We start from the raw sequence: 21,008 nt of genomic DNA, 5'->3' as shown, positions 1-21,008 counted from the left end.
CAAAATATATAAGCCTACTTAGTGAAATGGTCGACTGTTATGTAAGCCAGGTGGCAACAGAGCCACTTGGTCCATTTGTTTTGCTTGACATGCATTTTTTGTAGGGTTAAGGTCATTTAAAATGAATTGATTTTGTTAATGGGTATCAGTTTTTGTGGTTTGGTAGGTTGGGACATTTTTTTCAGTAATATGGATGGGTACGAGGTCCTGTTATTTCCATATATGGAACATTGTTTTGTGTGATCTTTATTTTCATGGCTGTAGAAATCATGGATTCCATTAAAGTAGTGACTGTCTTTCATAGCGAGGTTTGTTGGTGAGAAAAATGAATTCCAGGGTATGCATTGGTATGGGATACAGAAAGCATTTATAAAAAAAGGATCAAGATTGTTAGGGCATAACTTGTCTTTCTTGAGTTTCAATATCCAATATCATCATGGATTATTTATCTAAAATTTTCTATTGGCAAATGTGTCCAGTATCATTGCATATGATGGATTATTTATCTAAAATTTACTGTTGGCAAATAGTGTCGGAAAAAGATATCAAATCATCATTGTGAATATGACTTTAGAAACAGTATTTTCTGCAGGTCTTTATCTCATTGTAAAGGGCATGACGAGTTTAGTTACAGATCTTTTTCTCATTGTAAAGGGCTTGACAAGTTTAGTTACAGATCTTTATCTCATTGTAAAGGACTTGACAAGTTTAGTTACAGATCTTTATCTCGTTGTAAAGGGCATGACAAGTTTAGTTACAGATCTTTATCTCATTGTAAAGGGCTTGACAAGTTTTGTTACAGATCTTTATCTCATTGTAAAGGGCTTGACAAGTTTAGTTACAGATCTTTATCTCATTGTAAAGGGCTTGACAAGTTTAGTTACAGATCTTTATCTCATTGTAAAGGGCATGACAAGTTTAGTTACAGATCTTTATCTCGTTGTAAAGGGCATGACAAGTTTAGTTACAGATCTTTATCTCATTGTAAAGGGCATGACAAGTTTAGTTACAGATCTTTCATTGTAAAGGGCTTGACAAGTTTAGTTTAGAGCTTTATCACATAAATGGCATGAGCAGTTTAGTTACAGATCTTTATCTCATTGTAAAGGGCATGACAAGTTTAGTTACAGATCTTTATCTCATTGTAAAGGGCATGACAAGTTTAGTTACAGATCTTTATCTCATTGTAAAGGGCATGACAAGTTTAGTTACAGATCTTTATCACATTGTAAAGGGCATGACAAGTTTAGTTACAGATCTTTATCACATTGTAAAGGGCATGACAAGTTTAGTTACAGATCTTTATCTCATTGTAAAGGGCATGACAAGTTTAGTTACAGATCTTTATCTCATTGTAAAGGGCATGACAAGTTTAGTTACAGATCTTTATCACATTGTAAAGGGCATGACAAGTTTAGTTACAGATCTTTATCTCATTGTAAAGGGCATGACAAGTTTAGTTACGGATCTTTATCACATTGTAAAGGGCATGACAAGTTTAGTTACAGATCTTTATCTCATTGTAAAGGGCATGACAAGTTTAGTTACAGATCTTTATCTCATGGCATGACAAGTTTAGTTACAGATCTTTATCTCATTGTAAAGGGCATGTCAAGTTTAGTTACAGATCTTTATCTCATTGTAAAGGGCATGACAAGTTTAGTTAGAGCTTTATCTCATTGCATAACAAGTTTAGTTACGGATCTTTATCTCATTGTATGACAAGTTGACAAGTTTAGTTACAGATCTTTATCTCATTGTAAAGGGCATGACAAGTTTAGTTACAGATCTTTATCTCATTGTAAAGGGCATGACAAGTTTAGTTACAGATCTTTATCTCATTGCATGACAAGTTTAGTTACAGATCTTTATCACATTGTAAAGGGCATGACAAGTTTAGTTACAGATCTTTATCACATTGTAAAGGGCAGGACAAGTTTAGTTAGAGCTTTATCTCATTGCATAACAAGTTTAGTTACAGATCTTTATCTCATTGTATGACAAGTTGACAAGTTTAGTTACAGATCTTTATCTCATTGCATGACAAGTTGACAAGTTCAGTTTTATAAGAAGAAAAAATTGTACAAGAAAATTACTGTTTACATGTTGACAAAATTTGTCTTTCATTATGAAAAGTACAAGAAAAGATTGCAGGTAGTGTGATATTAGGCATACTGATGTCATTTTCAGTGCCAATGACTGTACTTTTGGGATCCACCTATTCCACATGTATGAGAAAGAAAGAAAATGTATTCCTTTAAACTCTTGTTTAACTAGAAAATATTATGAAATGATTATGTTGTTTATTCTTTGTTTATTTTTTTAAAATATTTTGTAAGTGTTGAATACTTAGATCAGCATTGTTTGTGTTTTCATTGTTTTCAAATATAAAGCGTATGCAAATTTTTCAATTCATCTGGGCAAATAGGAGACTTGATTATTACAGTTAATAAATTCATTCCTGAGCTTGTATTAGCAGAGGTTTCACCTTTTTAGTATTCTAGTTGTTCCAAAGCTTTGAAAAAGCTTTTGTTAAAGTTTTTTAGTGTCACATATGTTATTGTGCAGTTTGCATTTGAGAGTTCCATGAAACCTTTTTATAGTCATGTTTTATCTTCTTTGTAGGTCACCTGTCGAAACAAAAGAGAGGGTAAACAAAGGGTTGCTCAAGCAATGTTGCGGGTAAGTTAAGTCATTGTAGGAGCTGAAAACGTCATTAATTCACTAATGAGCCAAAGGACTGTGTTGGAAGTGAAAAGAAACTTGTGTAATATTGTGTTGATTGATTCCTTTTTTTAAGTAAGTCTTTGGATTAAAACTGTCTAAAATATTACATTCTCAGTTATGTTGCTTATTCTATTTACCCAAAATCCACAAACAGTTTTATGTTGTATTAAAGATTTTTCTTTGTCAGTTGATACATCCACGCAGATCAATTAAAAGGTATTACTTTGTTATTCAGTTGCTATATCCACACATCAGATAAAATGTTTTACTTATCATTCAGTTGCTACATCCACACATAGTTGAAAGGTATTACTCTGTTATTTAGTTGCTATATCTACACAAATCAATTAAAAGGTTGTACTTTGTTATTCAGTTACTATATCCACACAAATCACATAAAAGGTTACTTTGTTATTCAGTTGCTACATCTATACACATCAAATAAGAGGTTTTAAATATGTTATTCAGTTGATACATCCATATATATAAAATATAAGGTTTTACTCTGTTATTCAGTTGATACATCCACTTGTATTGGATAAAGGTGTTGCTTTATTATTTATTTGCTACATCCACACATTATATATAAGGTTTAATTTGTTGTTCAGTTGATACATCCACACACATATTAATGGTGTTACATTGTTATCCAGCTGCTACATCCACACATATCAAATATAAGGTTTTACTTTGTTATTCAGTTGCTACATCCACACATATCAAATTGGGGATCTTTACTGAGATTGTATGGAGATTCTTCAACCAGAGGATTCAAAGAACGGGTAGGTACATCCTTATTCTCTTGGCTGTCCACTGTTTGGTATTTTTTTGGTTGAAAAAGGGGAACATTAAATTGAGCATGTATGTTTCTTCTTCCAACATTCCATCCATCTGTCCTTCCAGACATTGCTTTTTCCCCACTTAGCTTCCATAATTATCATTGGATTTCATCCAAATTCATACTTGCAGCTTGGTATTGTGTTTAACCTGAGTTTTATTTTCAAGATTCTGTGGTATCATTTAGTACAATGAAAACCCCAACTTGTCAGACCCACCGTTTTTTGTTTTTGCACAGAATTCCTGTTCTTCCCATGCTCCATCCATCCCACTTTTACTTCTGTCCAAAACCTCTTTTAATTATCACTAGATTTCAGTCAGATTTGGTATCCAGCTTGATATTGATGAGAACTTTGCTGAGTTCATTTGTCACCTTTGGCATCATTGTTTAGCAGAGTCTAACTGTCAGACCCACCCACATTCTTTCCCTTGATTATTACTCAATTTTATTGAGCTACTTGGTATCGATATGATCTTTGCAGAATTTAATTGTGAGTATATCTTGCATCCTTTAGTAAAGTTTTTGCTACAGAATGTCCAACTCCCCAACTTCCTTTCTATTAATAACTATCTTGATTATTTTATTTCATCCAAAATTTGATATGCAGCTTGATTTTCATGAGACTAAGTTTGATTATCAGCATTTTGCACCGAATTTCAGTTATAGCCCTTGATTATCAGACCCACCCACTTGGATTTTCTCCTTCGAATATGTTCCCCAATCACATTACATTGGGAATATTTGCCTGCTACCTCATAAATCCAGCCCTAGTAACAGATAATTTGTATTTCCCTAGCTATATCAAGAGACAAAGGGCAATAACTCTTGCCCAATACCACCAGGCGCAACAAATTTTTAGCTTCATTGCTGTACAGACTACATGTCAAGCAGTTTATCCTCCAACAATCCAGTCATTTGTGTGTTTCTATGAGCCCATCCAAAATCCAGTCGTTTTTGTGTTTCTGTGAGCCCATCCAACATTCATTTTGGATTTATTGTGTGGATTTATCTATCTACTGCAGGTTGTATTCTTTATTTTACAATTTCTACCAGTTTTTGAGTGATTTGTCACTTGTCAGGACTTGTCTTGGAAGATCACAGTACCATGACACTATCTATGACCTTATACAAGGTCATTATGAGTTATCTTACCTTTGACTTTATTCAATTTCTCCATCCATTATGGAGCATTATAAAAAATTCTGAAGTGCTGCTTGATAATCTTGCTTAATTTATTCATATTTCATACAGTTTTGATAGAATTATGGTTTAATTATTAACTATGCATTGTGCATAAGTTTTTATCAGGGTAATAGGTTTCTGATACAACACTTTTACTGATCAGTTAGTTAGGACAGTATTTTAGCAAGCTAGTAATTTCAGCACATTACTAGTTTCTGCTTCAGTTTGTGTTTTTGTCCTGTCAGCAGAAGATCAATATAAATGATCCATATGCAATTTCATGCATGGAAGTGTACCATGACTCCTGTTTTGTTGATACTATGTATACACTGTTTCTGATATGCAGTGTCTATAATACATAATCAGTGGAAGTCTGGGCTTTTGTTTTAAGTAATTAGTAACATACTGATTTGCTAATCTATGCTTTGTTTTCTCTTCTTGTGTCGTTTCAGGAGGAATGTATACTGTACGCATGAAATGCATGTTCACAGTGATTGTCCGTTCGACATTGAAGGAAAGGAAAGATGAAATAAATCAAGGAAGATAACCTTTGGTTTGTTGTTGGCATCACAGACTCATTGGGGAGTTTTCCCCAATTTTAGGCAGCCCACAAGGCATAAGTCCCTCTGCATGTCCAAGCATGGCCTTTGGTCTTGTAAGTCCAGATGTGTGGGATTCATGCTGGAACTATTGGGTCCAATTCTTAATACTGCTGTATCGTTAACAGCCACCCAGTAGGCACCAGCTGTCCCGACTTCGCCAACCTTCCAGCTGACACTGGCAGTCCAGCTGACAGCAGCAGTCCAGATGACACTGGTTGTCCAGTTGTCCCAGCATGGGGGCCTTTTCATTAAAATGGTCCGACCAAAAAGTTCATAAAGGGATCTTAGTGATAGATCACTCCATTTAACCATGCTGCCTGCATCTTATCATTTCTGTACCAGAGATTTCAGTGAGAAATCTGTCCGTTCAGCCAGGTCTTTGGTGCAGCCATTACCAGTGATTGCCAGACTGCTTGTACACTGCCAATCTGAAAAAGATTGTCTCTGAGAAATAACACTTCTTCGGTCAGAATACTCTGTGTACCTATTTCCTCAAACAGGGAGGACCAAATCACTCAACTTGTGTCGATTTGGCATTTTCTACATGGATGCAATAATTTCCATATCCACATACAAATCAGACACATTCCCAGCAGCATCATGTCATGGCCGAGAATAAATCCAGAGGTGGTCATGTCCTTCACATTGAATGGTCCCTCAATGAATCGGTCTTCACTTGGATTTGTGCAATTTGAGGGCATCTGATTATTGACCTCTTGGCGATGAGGTGGAATCAAAAGCTACCCACCTTCATTTCTCCAGTTCCAGACCCAAAAGCTTGGGCTGTGGATGCACTGTAAATCATTTGGGAGGGTTTGTGGGCCTTTGCCTCCCCTCCCACAATGCTGATACTGAGAATGACCCATAAGTTACGGGATCAGAATGGGAAGATGATTCTGATATCCCCCCTTCGATGGGACAAACCCTGGTTCACTTATCTACTCATTCCAGCCAACCTGAATCTTCTCCAGCATCTGTTGTCATGGGTGGTCTTTCTTTGCCCAGACTGCCATCTTCTTTTACACACTCATCTCTTACCAGGACAGCCTTGCAAGTCAAACAATTAAAACCTTCAGTTGTGGAGAGATTCTCAAAAGTAAGCAGACCCTCCACTCTGAAGGCTCATGCGGGAAGCAGTGCATTTTTAAGGACTGGTGCTATACCATTGTCCTTCTGCGTACCTCTGTCCCTCAAATGGCCATCTTTTCTCTGGCTCTTGGAGGAGAAACATTTGGTCCCTAATTACTACCAAGATGATCTTGAACACATTCTAGCATCATGGCTGTTTTTAGGTGGGATAGAGACTCAGACAATATTGGTCTCAATCAACTAATATCCCTCATTTTGTCTCCAAATGGATCCAATCATGGGTTTTAACATAGCTTGATTCGAACTCCTTCAAACTTACCATCAACACTTCGCTTGAGTCACTATCATACAGATCATGTTTTCTGATAATTTGAGCTTCTACATGCATAGTAAGATAGCTGCATGCCCCTTTATGTCCGCCTCAATTCCCTTCAGTTCTGATTGGGGGGTTCGATGGTTCTTGTGACACAATCAGGCTTTGTAGCCCAAAATTGGTTGCCATAGGTAGTCAAACTATCATCACTTGCTCACTCTCTTCCATAGCCAGGTCAAGAACAGCAGCCATGCAAGATCCTGTTCGCACTCTGAAGCACTAACTAGAAAGGCACAGAGACAAGTCGCAGCATGTGCATATATTTGTTCCTTCTGGTGTGAGCCGGAACAAAGGATATCACCCTTCAAACCCTTTCTACAGGGCTGAAGTGGATCATATGCTTGGTGTGCTCTGACGTCTCACCAGATCAGAGTTGCTGCATGTAGCTTCTCCAAAGTTTTAAGCAATCTCTGTGAGCCAGTATACAGGATATCATGCTTCAAGACCATTCTTCATGGCAGAAGTAGGTTGTATGCTTGGTGTACTCTGATGTCCCACAAGATCAGAGTTGCCTCACATAGAATACTGCTCAGAAGTTTCTAGCAATCTCTGTGAGCCTTGAGTTCAAATCTAACATTCCAGCCTTAGATACAAATGAAGCTGTTTTCTGACAGGCAGAGTTGGCTGACAGGCAGAGTCGACCTGCTCAAGCTTCCATTTCAGAGATTTGGTTTCTCAGAGGCAACCTAGAATCGGGAAGTACAGTGGCGGCAGCACAGATGGCCATGAGACCCATCTGGAACAATCAATACATCCTGTTAGCTTCACTGGATTCACCGGTGACATTTTGTAGGTAAGAAGATTTAAATAATCATCTTTACCGTATGTTAGGGTCAAAGGTCAAGTGACCCCAGGCTGTGTTGATTATGTAGTTAGGAGAACGGGTTATTGTTCACATGGTGGAATTCAGCCAATCTTTCCTAGAAGGATATCCAAGGCAGAGGTTGGATGCTCAGCATCCCCTCTTCCAATTACTTTTTCTCCTGACATAATGTGATAGGGGAACGTATTCGAAGGAGAAAGCAAATTTTAAAGTAAATTATGTTTCTCCAATCGCATTACTTAAAAAGCCCTACCAACCACCCTGCCATACGAGCATCCTCATTAGTATCTTGCTCAGCTAAAACCTGATGACACCTGGTGATATCAAGGGGGAGATAATGGACGAGAGTTATTGCCCTTTGTCTATTAATATAGACAGAGAAAGATGAATTTTAGTCCTTTAGTAGGGCTGGATTCGCAAGATAACCAGCTAATATTCCTAACATAATTTGATTGGGTAAATATTCTTGGAGAAACATAATTTACTTAAAAATCTGCTTTCTGTTGTTATAATAAATAATCATTTTCAGTTTAGATAGGTTTGTGCAACAATTGATCCACAGTTGTTGATGATCGATCAAAAACAGACTTGGGTTGAAATTGCCAAACAGCTACTCACCAGAAAAAAGAATAGTAACCAGAGTTGTTTGAATGAGATTGTCAAACATTTACTCACCAAATATAAAATTAGTAACCAGCTAGTAAATAGTAAACACCTACTCACTGAAATAAAAAGAGTAACCAAAGATGTTTGAGATTGTTAATGGTGATGAAACATGGATTTACTTTTTTGAAATTGACTCAAGAAAAAATAATGTTAAGATTGTAGAAACAAGCATGGACCTCAAATCATTCAACAGTCAGACTGTCAAGCCAGTTTTTAGTACATTGCAACAATGCGGCTCACCATGTTTCAAAAAGATTTAGTTTCCTACTGATTAGTAACAGTTATCCAGATGACCAATAAAATAGTTCTTTTCCAGTGATAATCAGTATTTTCCTTTGTCATAAAATCCAGTAAATACTCGTGTTAGGATCATCTACATGCCTCACATGTGTGCATACAATGACAGAGGTCATAGAAAGGCTCAAACATACATGTCAAAGGAGGCATGTAATGCTTCTGTTAATATCACCATGTTTAACATTACAGAAGCAGATACCTGAAATTCAGGCGACCACCAGCAGCAAAACAAACAATCAGGTCCTGGAGAACCTCAAAGTACAGATGAGGAAACTTCAGATGCAGAAGGTAGGTGTGATGTACATGTTTTTTAGTCAGCATGAAGGATAAATTTAATATGCCATAAAGATCCATTAAATTCCAAATTGCATCTGTGGATGATTACACCATGTTGAAAGTGCCTTCCCTGGGTCCAACGTTTTACTGGAACAGTCCTAAAGAAAAATCTACGCCACTAAAATTAGAAAAATACCAGTTTAGATCCACATCAGGACAAAATCATTCATCTGGTAATTTCTTGTTTCCGGTCCAGATAACCTTGTTATTGGTTACGTTACAGTTAAGTCCTGATACTTGCAAGATATTCATAGTTGTTTTGAGAGAACTGTGCAATCCATCAGGAAAGAAAATGTATTATCAGAACGCTGACCCTTTTTTTACCCACTGAAATCAAACAATAGTCCCAATACATCCACATTTTACTCAGAAGTTACTGCCAAAATCTGAACACAAATGGTAAAGAAATATAGCACAAAGGGACATCCTTTAGGTTTGTATAGCATAAAGTTTATGAAGTAGGCATTCTAACAATTGGTGAAACTGAATATTGAATAGAAACAGGTCATGATATATTTAGTATGTGAACATTTGTCTGATAAGATGATTTATAGTGAAAATTATTTAAAATAAGCTAATATATGAAATTGCTATTTGTGGTTTGGATTTTTTTCTCTTGCTGTTCATTACTTGATAATACACATACAATATACAGTATAGGTACATTTTATTTATGATCTGATCATGCCATGGAGAGATAGAGAGCAGGAAGAAGAAGAAAAAGAAGAATAAACATGATATAAATATGGGAGGTAAATGAGAATGTTGAGTAGTTCCAAAAGTGGTAACATTTTCATTTCTCAAACTGATAAATATGGTGATATTGCATTTAGATGAAATTTATTTTGACAAGTTACAGTTTTTAAGTTTAAAAAAAATAGGGTAGTTGGTGACAATCACATCAGGTTCTAAAACATGTTTTCATTTTCAAATCAATTAGATTTTAAACTTGTTGACCTTAATTTAATTTTCTTTCTCTCATGTTTCTAGGATGCTATCAAATCCAAGGGAAAGCTTAGATTGGAAAATACAGCCATTCCAGGAAGCCTTGCTCAAATTGATTTGTCCTGATAACATAAAATATGCAGGGATATCCTTTTTATCAGTGATTCATGTTTGATGAAATACATTATTTAATTGATAAATGAAATTTAATAGCTGTAAGACTTGATTGATGCATTGCTTAGCATGCGTTCATTTCATCATTTTCCTAGTTATGTATGACACTTTGTGCATGCATATACACTACACTCACCCTTTCACCCTTTCATGTGCCAGAGCAACAAATTTATGACACTGATAATCGAATTACTGTATTATACTTGCATACAAGTTAGATCCAACTACATTGATTTAGATATGCCGTCACATAATTCACCATTAGATCTTGGTCTATGCAATTTGTCAGGGGTAATCAGTAGAACAAACAACATGGACTCTGATCTGCTAGAAAATTATGGTTTGCTTGCAGTTGGACCTGACTTGTAAGCATGTATATTCATCAAGCAAGAAGAATTGTACACCTTTACAGATCCATTTTTCACATGTAGACATGTTGCCATGACAACCTATCTAACATCTCATTTAGATATTATGTATTGATGTTGAGATGGCTACAGATGTATTGTGTCACTTCCAGTCCCAAAACATGGATATTCTGGTGTTGAAAGATACTGTATATATTTTTGTATGAATCGTATCAAACTGCAAACTGCAGAGACCCAGATCTGCTGGCGCATAATGTGCCACGGTGCATAATGTGCTGGCAGATCAGGGTCTGTGCAGTTTTTTAGGAGCAGTGAGATAAACATCATGGACCCTTATCTGCAAGCTCATTATGTGACAGCAGATCAAGATCTGTTTGCATTTTTGGATTTATATTTGAGTAGATATGGTATTTTGATATTTAGATTAGACTTCTTTTTGTCATGATGACAGATAAACTGTCTTATAACAACAAGAAACATTACACAAATTTATTATTGTTTTATAATTTGATCTGTCACATTGAGATACGAGACTTCTTTTTGTCATGATGACAGATAAACTGTCTTATAACAACAAGAAACATTACACAAATTTATTATTGTTTTATAATTTGATCTGTCACATTGAGATATGAGACTTCTTTTTGTCATGATGACAGATAAACTGTCTTATAACAACAAGAAACATTACACAAATTTATTACTGTTTTATAATTTGATCTGTCACATTGAGATTTTATGTGCAATAATGGGAATGGATGCTGATTGATTCACTTGTATATTTGATGATAGATTGATTTGTTTTATGATAACAAATTGGTAAACCCTCTAATCCAGTGACAAATTTGCATGTTGATAATTATGAGCTTGTCTGCCATCACAGTTCATAAATGAAAATATATGCATGCAGATATTCAGTCAGTATTATGACATGAACCTGTCAAACAGATATATAGAGACTAAAATCACATATGTCAGTCTTGACAACATAGACTTGGATCACTGTTTTAAAGATTGACATTGCTAGATGTCAGCAGTAGGTGTCGAGATGTCAGCAGTAGGTGTCAGGTTGTCATCAGTATGTGTCAGGATGTCAGCAGTATGTGCCAAGTTGTCATCAGTAGGTGTCAAGATGTCAGAAGTAGGTGTCAAGATGTCCAGTAGGTGTCAACAGATGTTGACTCATCCTAGTTGATGATAGATTGATGTATCATTAATAGCAGTTATGCTTACATTTATTTATTTATTCTTTCTGATGACAGATTATAAGATGACTCTGACTTCTTGCTGGAAAGGCAGTTGATAAATTTAAGCAACTACAGATATATTAAATACAGACTTACAATATGACATATTTGTTTGTCAGTGACTACAGATATATTGAGTTACCTCATAATGAACCATGGATTTATGCATCCTAATTGTGACAGATATGTAACAGACACCTAGTTACCTAATGACAGATTTGCATGTCATTAAAATGTACAGACTTTTAATGTGGCATTTTTTGTTTGTCAATAGTTATACAGGGTACTGAGTCACCAATTTAAGAACATTTTTATCATGTCTTGGTGATATTACAAATACTAATTAAGCACCTCCATTTTGATGCCATATTGATATGCAGTAATGAAAACAGATATATTGACTTGTCAAATCTGTCATATATAGGTTTACTTGAAATTCCAGCTCTTTGGACATTTTTTTATTTAATAACAGATTTTATTTGCTCAAAAGGAACCAAATCTATTACCCCACCTCACTGTCAACAATACAGTAAGCTGATTGTGATGACAGTGGAAAGTTTGGCTGCCTGTCTGAAAGCAAATAGTAAATCTTGGTGATCACAGTGGAAAGTTAGACTGCCTGTCTGAAAGCAAATAGTAAATCTTGGTGATGACAGTGGAAAGTTAGACTGCCTGTCTGAAAGCAAATAGTAAATCTTGGTGATGACAGTGGAAAGTTTGACTCCCTGTCTGAAAGCAAATAGTAAATCTTGGTGATGACAGTGGAAAGTTAGACTGCCTGTCTGAAAGCAAATAGTAAATCTTGGTGATGACAGTGGAAAGTTAGACTGCCTGTCTGAAAGCAAATAGTAAATCTTGGTGATGACAGTGGAAAGTTTGGCTGCCTGTCTGAAAGCAAATAGTAAATCTTAATGAGACCATTTACATTGAATCTCTCTCTGAAGACAAATCAAACCCAAATAATGACAGATATTCTGACAGATGGAAGTTTCATGACTCGCTTCCTGTTTGCCGATTGACTGATGACACACTTCCATACGCTGGTATAATAATCATAGTGAGCAAGTCATTTTTGACTTTACAGATGATAGCAGATATACATATAATGAAGGATTACTATTTCATACACTATATTGTGTTGATGACAGCCTTCAGTTAAGCCCATTTCTTATCTGAATTCCATGACCATGGTGAAACTGGTATTTAACATATCAAATTTGTCAACTTTTCCCAACGATGTCAAAAGGATAGAAAACTGTTCACAGGTTAATATTCCTCTTCGGAATAGAAAAATGCATACATAAACCAATTTTTGCTTATGGAATGTGTATATTACAGTTTTCATAATGTATGCATGGCCATGGATCCAACCAAATTGATCACATTTTATTTTATCATTGCTTCTTAATTTATTTCACTTTCATTTTGTCATTGCTTATAAGATTTTACATCATTACCTTTTACACCCACTGTAAGGTGAAGCAAAATAGGTTCTGATATTGTCCATCAATCGTTTTGTCTGTGACCAGTGCCATTTCAAGGTCAAAGGTAAAGGTCACAGTGACTAAAAAGAAGATGGTTTCTATGGAAAAAAACATTAGTTTTACATGACAGGCCTTGTCAAATATTTGTGAATGGCTTAAACTTAGGATAAGGGAGGAGCTTGTTGACTTTGTAGTAATGTGGGAGGAGCTTGTTGAATTTGTAGTAATGTGGTCACTGATCAGGGTCATTGATTGTAGGAGAAAATTGTTTTTTTCACACACAAAATGCAGTTCTTGAATATATACCATTACCAAAACTTGTGGATTGGTTACACTTTGATAGGAAGTAAACTTTACACACAAAATGTTCTTAACCATATACTATCACCAAAGCTTGAAGATTGCATTTACTCTGGGTTAGAAATAAGCTTTATTAATTTTGGGATGATAAGGCCAAGGTCATTGTGACAGAATGAAGAATTTTTTGAATAATAACTTTTGTTAAAGACCACATATGCTGACCAAAGTTTGTAAACTGTTTGCACTTAAGGTACAAAAGAGGTCTGTCAGTTTTGTAATCAAAAGGTTAAAGGTTAAGGTCATTATGGCTGAAAGAACAATGGATTTTGTTAAACAACATTTGTTTTCTAGCATTAGTTCCGTGACCAAACCTTTGTGAATGCCTTGCACATAGGGCAATAAAGAAACCTATAAATTCAGGTATCTAAAGGGCATGAGCCTAGGTCATGCATAGTTGAATAAGAAATTAGTGGTTTCTGTGCGGAAAGTTTAGTTCAAGACTGTATACCATGTCCCCAGGTAAATGTCATTGAAACCTGCTGGTCAACAATCCTTCAACCATGCCCTACACATGGTTGCATTAGGGACCATTTAACGTGGTGCAGGTGTATAATGTACAGAGTCATGGCAGTTATATGGTCTAATGCACTGTCAGCATAAGACTTCCTTTCTTATAATGGTTCCTTAAACAGTGTTAAAAGAGGGATCTCTCCTGTTGGATATACAAAAAAGAAATCCTGTTCATGCGTTTTGAAATTATTGCGGATGCTACTGACTATTGTGATATGGAACACTAATGTATTGCAAGTCCATTCATTTAGACAAGGAGTGCTATACAAATATTTCTTTTTGCTCTTCCACACTGAAAGCATATTATGTATTATAAGTCCGTGTTTTTGGACTATCAGAGATATAGTTATATTGTATTGTTGGCAATATAAAATGTTTGATCTTTACCATTGTAACTATAAGTGCAATAACTTTAAGTTAACTTTTCCCGAAAGAATGGAACAAACCTTTATTGTGCTGATGAATTGAAATATAAAAGAAGGAAACTTCTGGCATTCCTAAGATTTCTCCACATTCCTGCACACTGATTTTATTGCATCTGCAAAAGCAGGCGGTAGTATGAAAAACAAGGAATGGTTTGTATAGAAATAGTTGTGAATTTATTGATGATGAAACTGAGTGAATATAATATTTTTTGTACATTTCATTTTATAAATTGGTTACTAAAGAATATGACTTGAGGAAATGTCATCCTTTTTCAATTTTGAAATCTTTGTAGCATTTGTAATTTTTTTTATATTCACAATCTATTGATAAAGATAACATTTTAAAAATATATTTTGTAAATCCCTGAATTTCTTCACCTGTGCTTGTTTAATTTCTTGAATTGTCCCCAAAATAAAGCTTTTAATTGTCTTATCATACAGAAAAACTACTAAAATAATTTCCAGGTAATCATAAGATTTAAATTTTTGAAGCCGTGTCCAGTTCTAGGTAATTAGCAAATTCAATTTTATGAAACCGTGTTCAGTTCTTACTCTAAACTTATTACCTACCTATTTTTTATTCTTTGTTTTGATGTTCCACTCATATTTTCTTATTATATACCCAGACTAGAATAGGAAGAAATATTCAAAATGCAAATCATACAGGTCATGTAGGCATTCAGTACTGATTATTTTAAGCTACAGTGGTCTCCCTCTTGAGTAGCTGCCCCCCCACCCCCCCAGCAATCACACATTTTATATGGCCAGAATCCTGTGGCACTGATGAGTTTGTATTTAAACATACACCTTAAAAATGGTCTTTGTGGCTTCCCTCTCATGGTTTACAAAATGTACTTAACTTGGTACCAGACAAAAAATAAGTTGATGGCATGATAAGCTCACTTCTGTTGTAAACACTGAGCCTCATTTGATAATTACAAATTGCTAATAAGGAATAAGTTGTTGCAAAAGGTGCAGAATGTTAGACATTCACAGTTTAGAACATAATGTGAAAGCAATTCAACTTAACAAAATGGATCCACTGATCAGTACTGAGAAATTTGATGTCAGAAAGATTTAGATAAATCTCATTAATATAGATTCAACTGCAGTGAGTGGGAAAACTTGACATGGTGGTTTTGCAGCACAGTTGAGATTTTATTCATAAATTTTGTTTTTCTAAAATTATCATTGATATTAGTTTTTTCATATCAAGCTGATAAGATTATTCCTATGAATTTTAAATGATAGTATTAAATATATATACAAATTAGTTGTGCCTTTTATACTTTATATGTAGGTATTAGTCACATATGTGAGATTCCTGTTTAGAAAGGCCACCTGTCTTATAAGACCATTTTCCAGCTGTAGATGGGGACCACTCTATATGTTATTTATTTAGATTTCACATACCATTAAATGGCAATGATTCAGTTTATTTTGTTTCCATCAGTCAATAAATATAAACACTTTTGTGAAATATTGATACATTCAACAAACTCAGTATTCCTTGGAAGATTGTAATTTCAAAAAAACCTGAGAAATACCAGTACATTAAACAAAATCGGTACTCCTTGGTAGATTGTAATTTTAAAAAAAAAAAACAGAAAAATCTGTACAAATCAGTATTACTTGGAAGATTGTAATTTTTAAAAAAAACTGAGAAATACCAGTACATTCAACAAAATCAGTATTCCTTGGAAGATTGTATTTCAGAAGAAACTGAGAAATACCAGTACATTCAACAAAATCATTTTTAAATTGTGTTGATCGTTTTAGACAAGGTCTACCTTCAGGCATGATCTTGTATAATCCAGATTGAATGTTATGTGCTGTAATTTCATAATGAAACCAGTTTATTGAACAAAGTTTGAACTAACCCTTGCACTCATAATGATTAGACCAAGATCCACTTTTCTTGACCCAGTTTAGTGTCAGAGTTCGATTGTAAAAGACCATAGTGATCAATTAATTTCATCTGGAAGTTCTGTGATAATATATGTTATTACTCAGTAGGAATGAAGAGACTTTGGTAAAACTACTTCAGTATTAGAACCACAGTTAATAATTTATTGAAAATCAGTAATGGAGTACATCAACACATGTATGTAGGTGTTTTCACTGATGTTGATGCACTGATATTCCTTGATGCAATAATTTTATAATTTTAAATTTGGTTTGCATGAGGTATATAATAAATATGGGAAGCATACAAATGAGGTATGTAATAAATATGGGAAGCATAAAGATGAGATATGTAATAAATATGCACAGCATAAAAATGAGGTAATTACAAATGAAGAGTATAATAAATAAATATGGAATGCCTAACAATGAGGTATGTAATAAATAAGTACAGAAAGCATAAAAATGGGGTATGTAATATTAAAAGCATTAAATGAAGTATGTAATATGGAAAGCATAAGAATTAGTTACGTAATAAATACGAAATCTCATTATTGTTTTGTTCCAAGTTAGGGGTAGGGTGGTCTCTTTTGATATGTTGTACAATTATGTCTCACCTCTTTTGATATGTTGTACAATTATGTCTCACCTCTTTTGATATGTTGTACAATTATGTCTCACCTCTTTTGATATGTTGTACAATTATGTCTCACCCTTTCTATTCGTGCCATACCAAACATTCTTTCTGCTAACTTGAAGCAAAACTTTTTGTGGCTTTATACATATATCAAGCAGTGTGTGTGAACTTTCTTGTAGTTTTGATAGAAAAGACAGTGTGATTAACCCACTAAGTAAACTTAGTGTCGCTTGAAGCCATTTTTTTCTCTCTAACTATATCGTATTTTCTCATGTACTATAATTGTATCATATTTTCACATGGGTAAATGTTATTGGACCATAATTTATGTAATATGCTGCTATGAAATTAAATGATTTTAAAGAATAAAATCTTAAAAATCAATTTGTGATTTACAGATTGTATCTATAATGACCCAGTATATTAAGTGTTAGCTCAAACAATTTGCATAATTTCATTTCATTGATATGAACTGGTAAGAAACCAGATATTGTCATCACAGTTCTCTTTTGTTATATCACCCCATGCTTAGAGTATTTTCTCAGATTCTAATCTTCTGAAGGTGTAAAATTAAATTGTCATATTTTTGTATTATTATGAATTGGAACTTCACAATACAGACTGCATACAGTTATGGAACAGATGATGTAGTGTAAATAATGGACTAATTTAATGCTGATTGAATTCAGTAACTTGTTTGATTACCCCATTAGTAATGTTTGGTTTAAATTCGATATGGACTGGATACATATATATTTTTCATTACCTCATTATCATCTGTCCAAGTTTCTCAGCATAACAAGTTTACCAAAGAAAGTGATAACTCAGTGGTGAAAGTTTGATTGTGATAGATGATAAATTAGATAAGTGGTTAGAGGTAATAGTTGATGTTTGATGGTGTAATAATGGTTAGAGTTAATGGCTGATGTGTACCAATCTTGATGATGTAAAAATGGTTAGAGTTAATGGCAGGTTTTTACCAATCTTGATGGTGCAAAAGTTGTGTGTTAATGGCTGATGTGCTCGATCTTGATGGTGTTAAAATGGTTAGAGTTAATGCCTGATGTGTACCAATAGTTTTGGATAAAAATGTTTAGTTAATGGTTGATGTATACCAATCTTGATGATGTAAAAATGGTGTGTTAATTGCTGATGTGTACCAATCTTGATGGTGTAAAAATGGTTAGAGTTAATGGCTAATGTATACCAGTCTTGATGATGTAAAAATGGTGTGTTAATTGCTGATGTTTACCAATTTTTTTGGTGTAAAAAGGTTTAGTCAATGGCTGATGTGTACCAATCTTGATGGTGTAAAAATGGTTGGAGTTAATGGCTAATGTGTACCAATCTAGATGGAGTAAAAATGGAAAGAAACTCACTTTGCCAACCTAGGTTTCATTGGAAAACATTCAGAAATAAATGAATTGGTGATTGTGCAAAAGTAAAAATCCTGTTATAAAGGATCTGGGAACAATGTGAGGTTCTTTTATTGGTTTTGTACTCCATAGTTAATGGAAAATGTGTAAACAATTTAGTACCCATGATCATGAAAAAAGATAGTTGAAAAATGAAACAAAAGAAACAAAGTTTTAATGATGTCTGAGGTTTTTTAAATGAAGTTTGGTGTGAAGACTGCACCAAGGGTAATGTGTATATTGTCACCAAAAAATGCTATTATGAAAGAAAAACCGATACTGCTTTGTTATTTATCATGCTGGACATCTCATAGATGCAAGACCTTGAGTATATTTATTTCCAGGTAACATACATACCAGCCATTATGCTTTTGGCATAATCGTTATGCCTTTGGCATAACCATTATGCTTTTTAATTATGCCTTACACTCACCTGTATATGGATTGTGCTTTTCTAGTACATAAAAAATAAAAATTAATGCAATAAAAAGTCGTGCTTGCAATTTATATTATCATCCCCATAATCCCACTTATATATTTGAGAATATTCTTAAACAGAAGACTGTTGCATAAGAATAGCATAGACCTACATGTGCTTTTCAAATTTTCTCTTTATAGCAACTGTATATGACACATTTTCCATAAAACAGATGGGTTTTTCAATTCAAAACTTTGCCTCAGAGATTTATTATATTGATAATATGCTTAGGTAGTGGACCAGTCTACTTTTAAAGAACACGGTGCCAAATTGTTAAGTGAAGCAAGCTTTGACATTGAATTCTGGAATGATTGAAAACTATTAGAGCAGATGGATCTTTTTAAACTTCAGAACATGTCAGATAAAAAGGGACAAATCATCATGGCTTTTCAAATTAGAAAAGAATATAAGAGTGATGTAATACAACACGTGGATTGATCACATTGTCATACTCATTGCAGAATTTGTGGACTAAATGATTGTTCATCAAATGTTAGATATGTAGACTTGTTAAAGTGACTTTTGAATATAAATAATGTCAGTATTTTTTGTGTTTGTATTCTGATTCTAATCCACATCGGTTTTGCCCATTTGTAACAAGAAATTTAAACCAGCTGCAGAACCAGAATAGTAGCACAAATAAATATAAATATTTGCTGCAGTGTACTGTAATTATGGCATGTAATGTATAGATTACACCTTTTTTGCCCAGATTATGCTTTTTTGCTACCAATATTAGCAACAACTATATTACCTCTCGTGTCTGTACAAGGTAATTTACTTATTAAATACACAATCCTTGTACATTTCGAATTGTGAATTATTTTTATCATACATTTTGAAAACTTCCTTTGCAAACTATCTGCTTTTCTTCATCAGTTCTAAGTTTTAAAAAAACATGTTTTGACATTAAAACACAGAAGTCATAAATAGGTACACCATTTTACTCATCTTTGAAAGCCCAGGAACTTTCGTATTCATTTTGTACTGATCCACGATATGTACTTATAAGTGGAATCCAACTGTACATGTCACATAATCTGATAGATCAGGGTGTCTTTTGTTTGTTGTACTGATTAATTCTAAGAAGCCGCATTATGGACCCGTATACTCTGGTGCATTATGCAATCTGGCTTTGTGCAGTTTGCAGTTGGACTTCACTTATTAGTGAGTATATATGGTTCTTAATTAGTCCTTTTAATGTCAGAATGTTTTATTTAATCCATGCACTAACATATCTTTTGTCTCAACAAAAGTGAACCTTTAATAGTCACGAACAACCTCATTCTAACACCATATTTGGTTTTCAACTTGTTGTAAGATTCATACACCATCAACAAAGTAAAATTTGTAATCAAAACTGGAACACTATAAACTCAGCATACATTGGTTGTGTTAATTTAATTTTTCTTGTTTTTCAGATTAGTAACACGAGTCACGTTCATTAATTGTTCTCCTGGAAAGTGATTGTGCTTTCCAGCGTTTAAAATAATTTTTCTTATGTTTTAAATTTTGTTCATTTGTTGAGTTATACAGCAATATGAAGAAGTCATTCTTAAAGTCTTTATTGTTTGTTGTCTACAATGTTTATTCAGATCAGGGTAGATTTAGGTCAAGGTTGTTGATCAAACAAAACGTCTCAGAAGACTTGATGATATAATATAGTTGGTCCCAACTGAAAATGGTGCTGCTTGGACATCCATTATGGTCACCATAGTGGTCATTTTGAAAATCTTCTTTGTTATCATGACTTCAGAATGGATGATCATATCAACAATGGGTTTTCACTGAAAGACTTCTTCTGGCATCTAGTGGGTGCTACATGAAAATGGTGCTGATCTGAGGCAGCCATATTGAAAATCTTGTTATTGATACTCCTTCTAAATCACTACTGACATGGGATTTTCCAGAATTCTTTTGTTGTTTAGTTGGTTCCAAATAAAAATGGTGCCAATCCAATGTCTAATATGGCTGCCACAGTCACCACCTTGAAAATCTTTTTATGGCTGCTCCTCTTGCATGAATGATCCTATCTACTGGTATATAAGATTTTCACTGAAGACTTCTTATGATCTCTATTAGATCTTGAATGAAAATGGTACCAATGTGATGTTCAATATGGTCACC

The 21,008-nt window shown here is 34.3% G+C and overlaps 1 protein-coding gene across 1 annotated transcript in view; it reads left to right on the top strand.

Annotated features, from left to right (window-relative positions):
• Window positions 1-17,372, top strand: part of LOC149779767 (microprocessor complex subunit DGCR8-like) — an 88,624-nt gene extending 71,252 nt beyond the window's left edge. Inside the window, exons 14-17 of the mRNA XM_089940624.1 lie at window positions 2,626-2,682; window positions 3,429-3,509; window positions 8,787-8,885; window positions 9,924-17,372. Coding sequence (XP_089796750.1) covers window positions 2,626-2,682; window positions 3,429-3,509; window positions 8,787-8,885; window positions 9,924-10,004 — 318 coding nt within the window. The 3' untranslated portion in view covers window positions 10,005-17,372. The remainder of the gene's footprint in view (window positions 1-2,625; window positions 2,683-3,428; window positions 3,510-8,786; window positions 8,886-9,923) is intronic.
• The last annotated feature ends 3,636 nt before the right edge of the window (window positions 17,373-21,008 follow it).

The sequence above is a fragment of the Sinohyriopsis cumingii genome, chromosome 17, assembly GCF_028554795.1.
Source record: "Sinohyriopsis cumingii isolate HCF-2022 chromosome 17, ASM2855479v2, whole genome shotgun sequence".
Taxonomy (NCBI): domain Eukaryota; kingdom Metazoa; phylum Mollusca; class Bivalvia; order Unionida; family Unionidae; genus Sinohyriopsis; species Sinohyriopsis cumingii.
The sequence above is the reverse complement of the archived record's forward strand: the minus strand, read 5'-3'. Positions and strand labels throughout refer to the sequence as shown.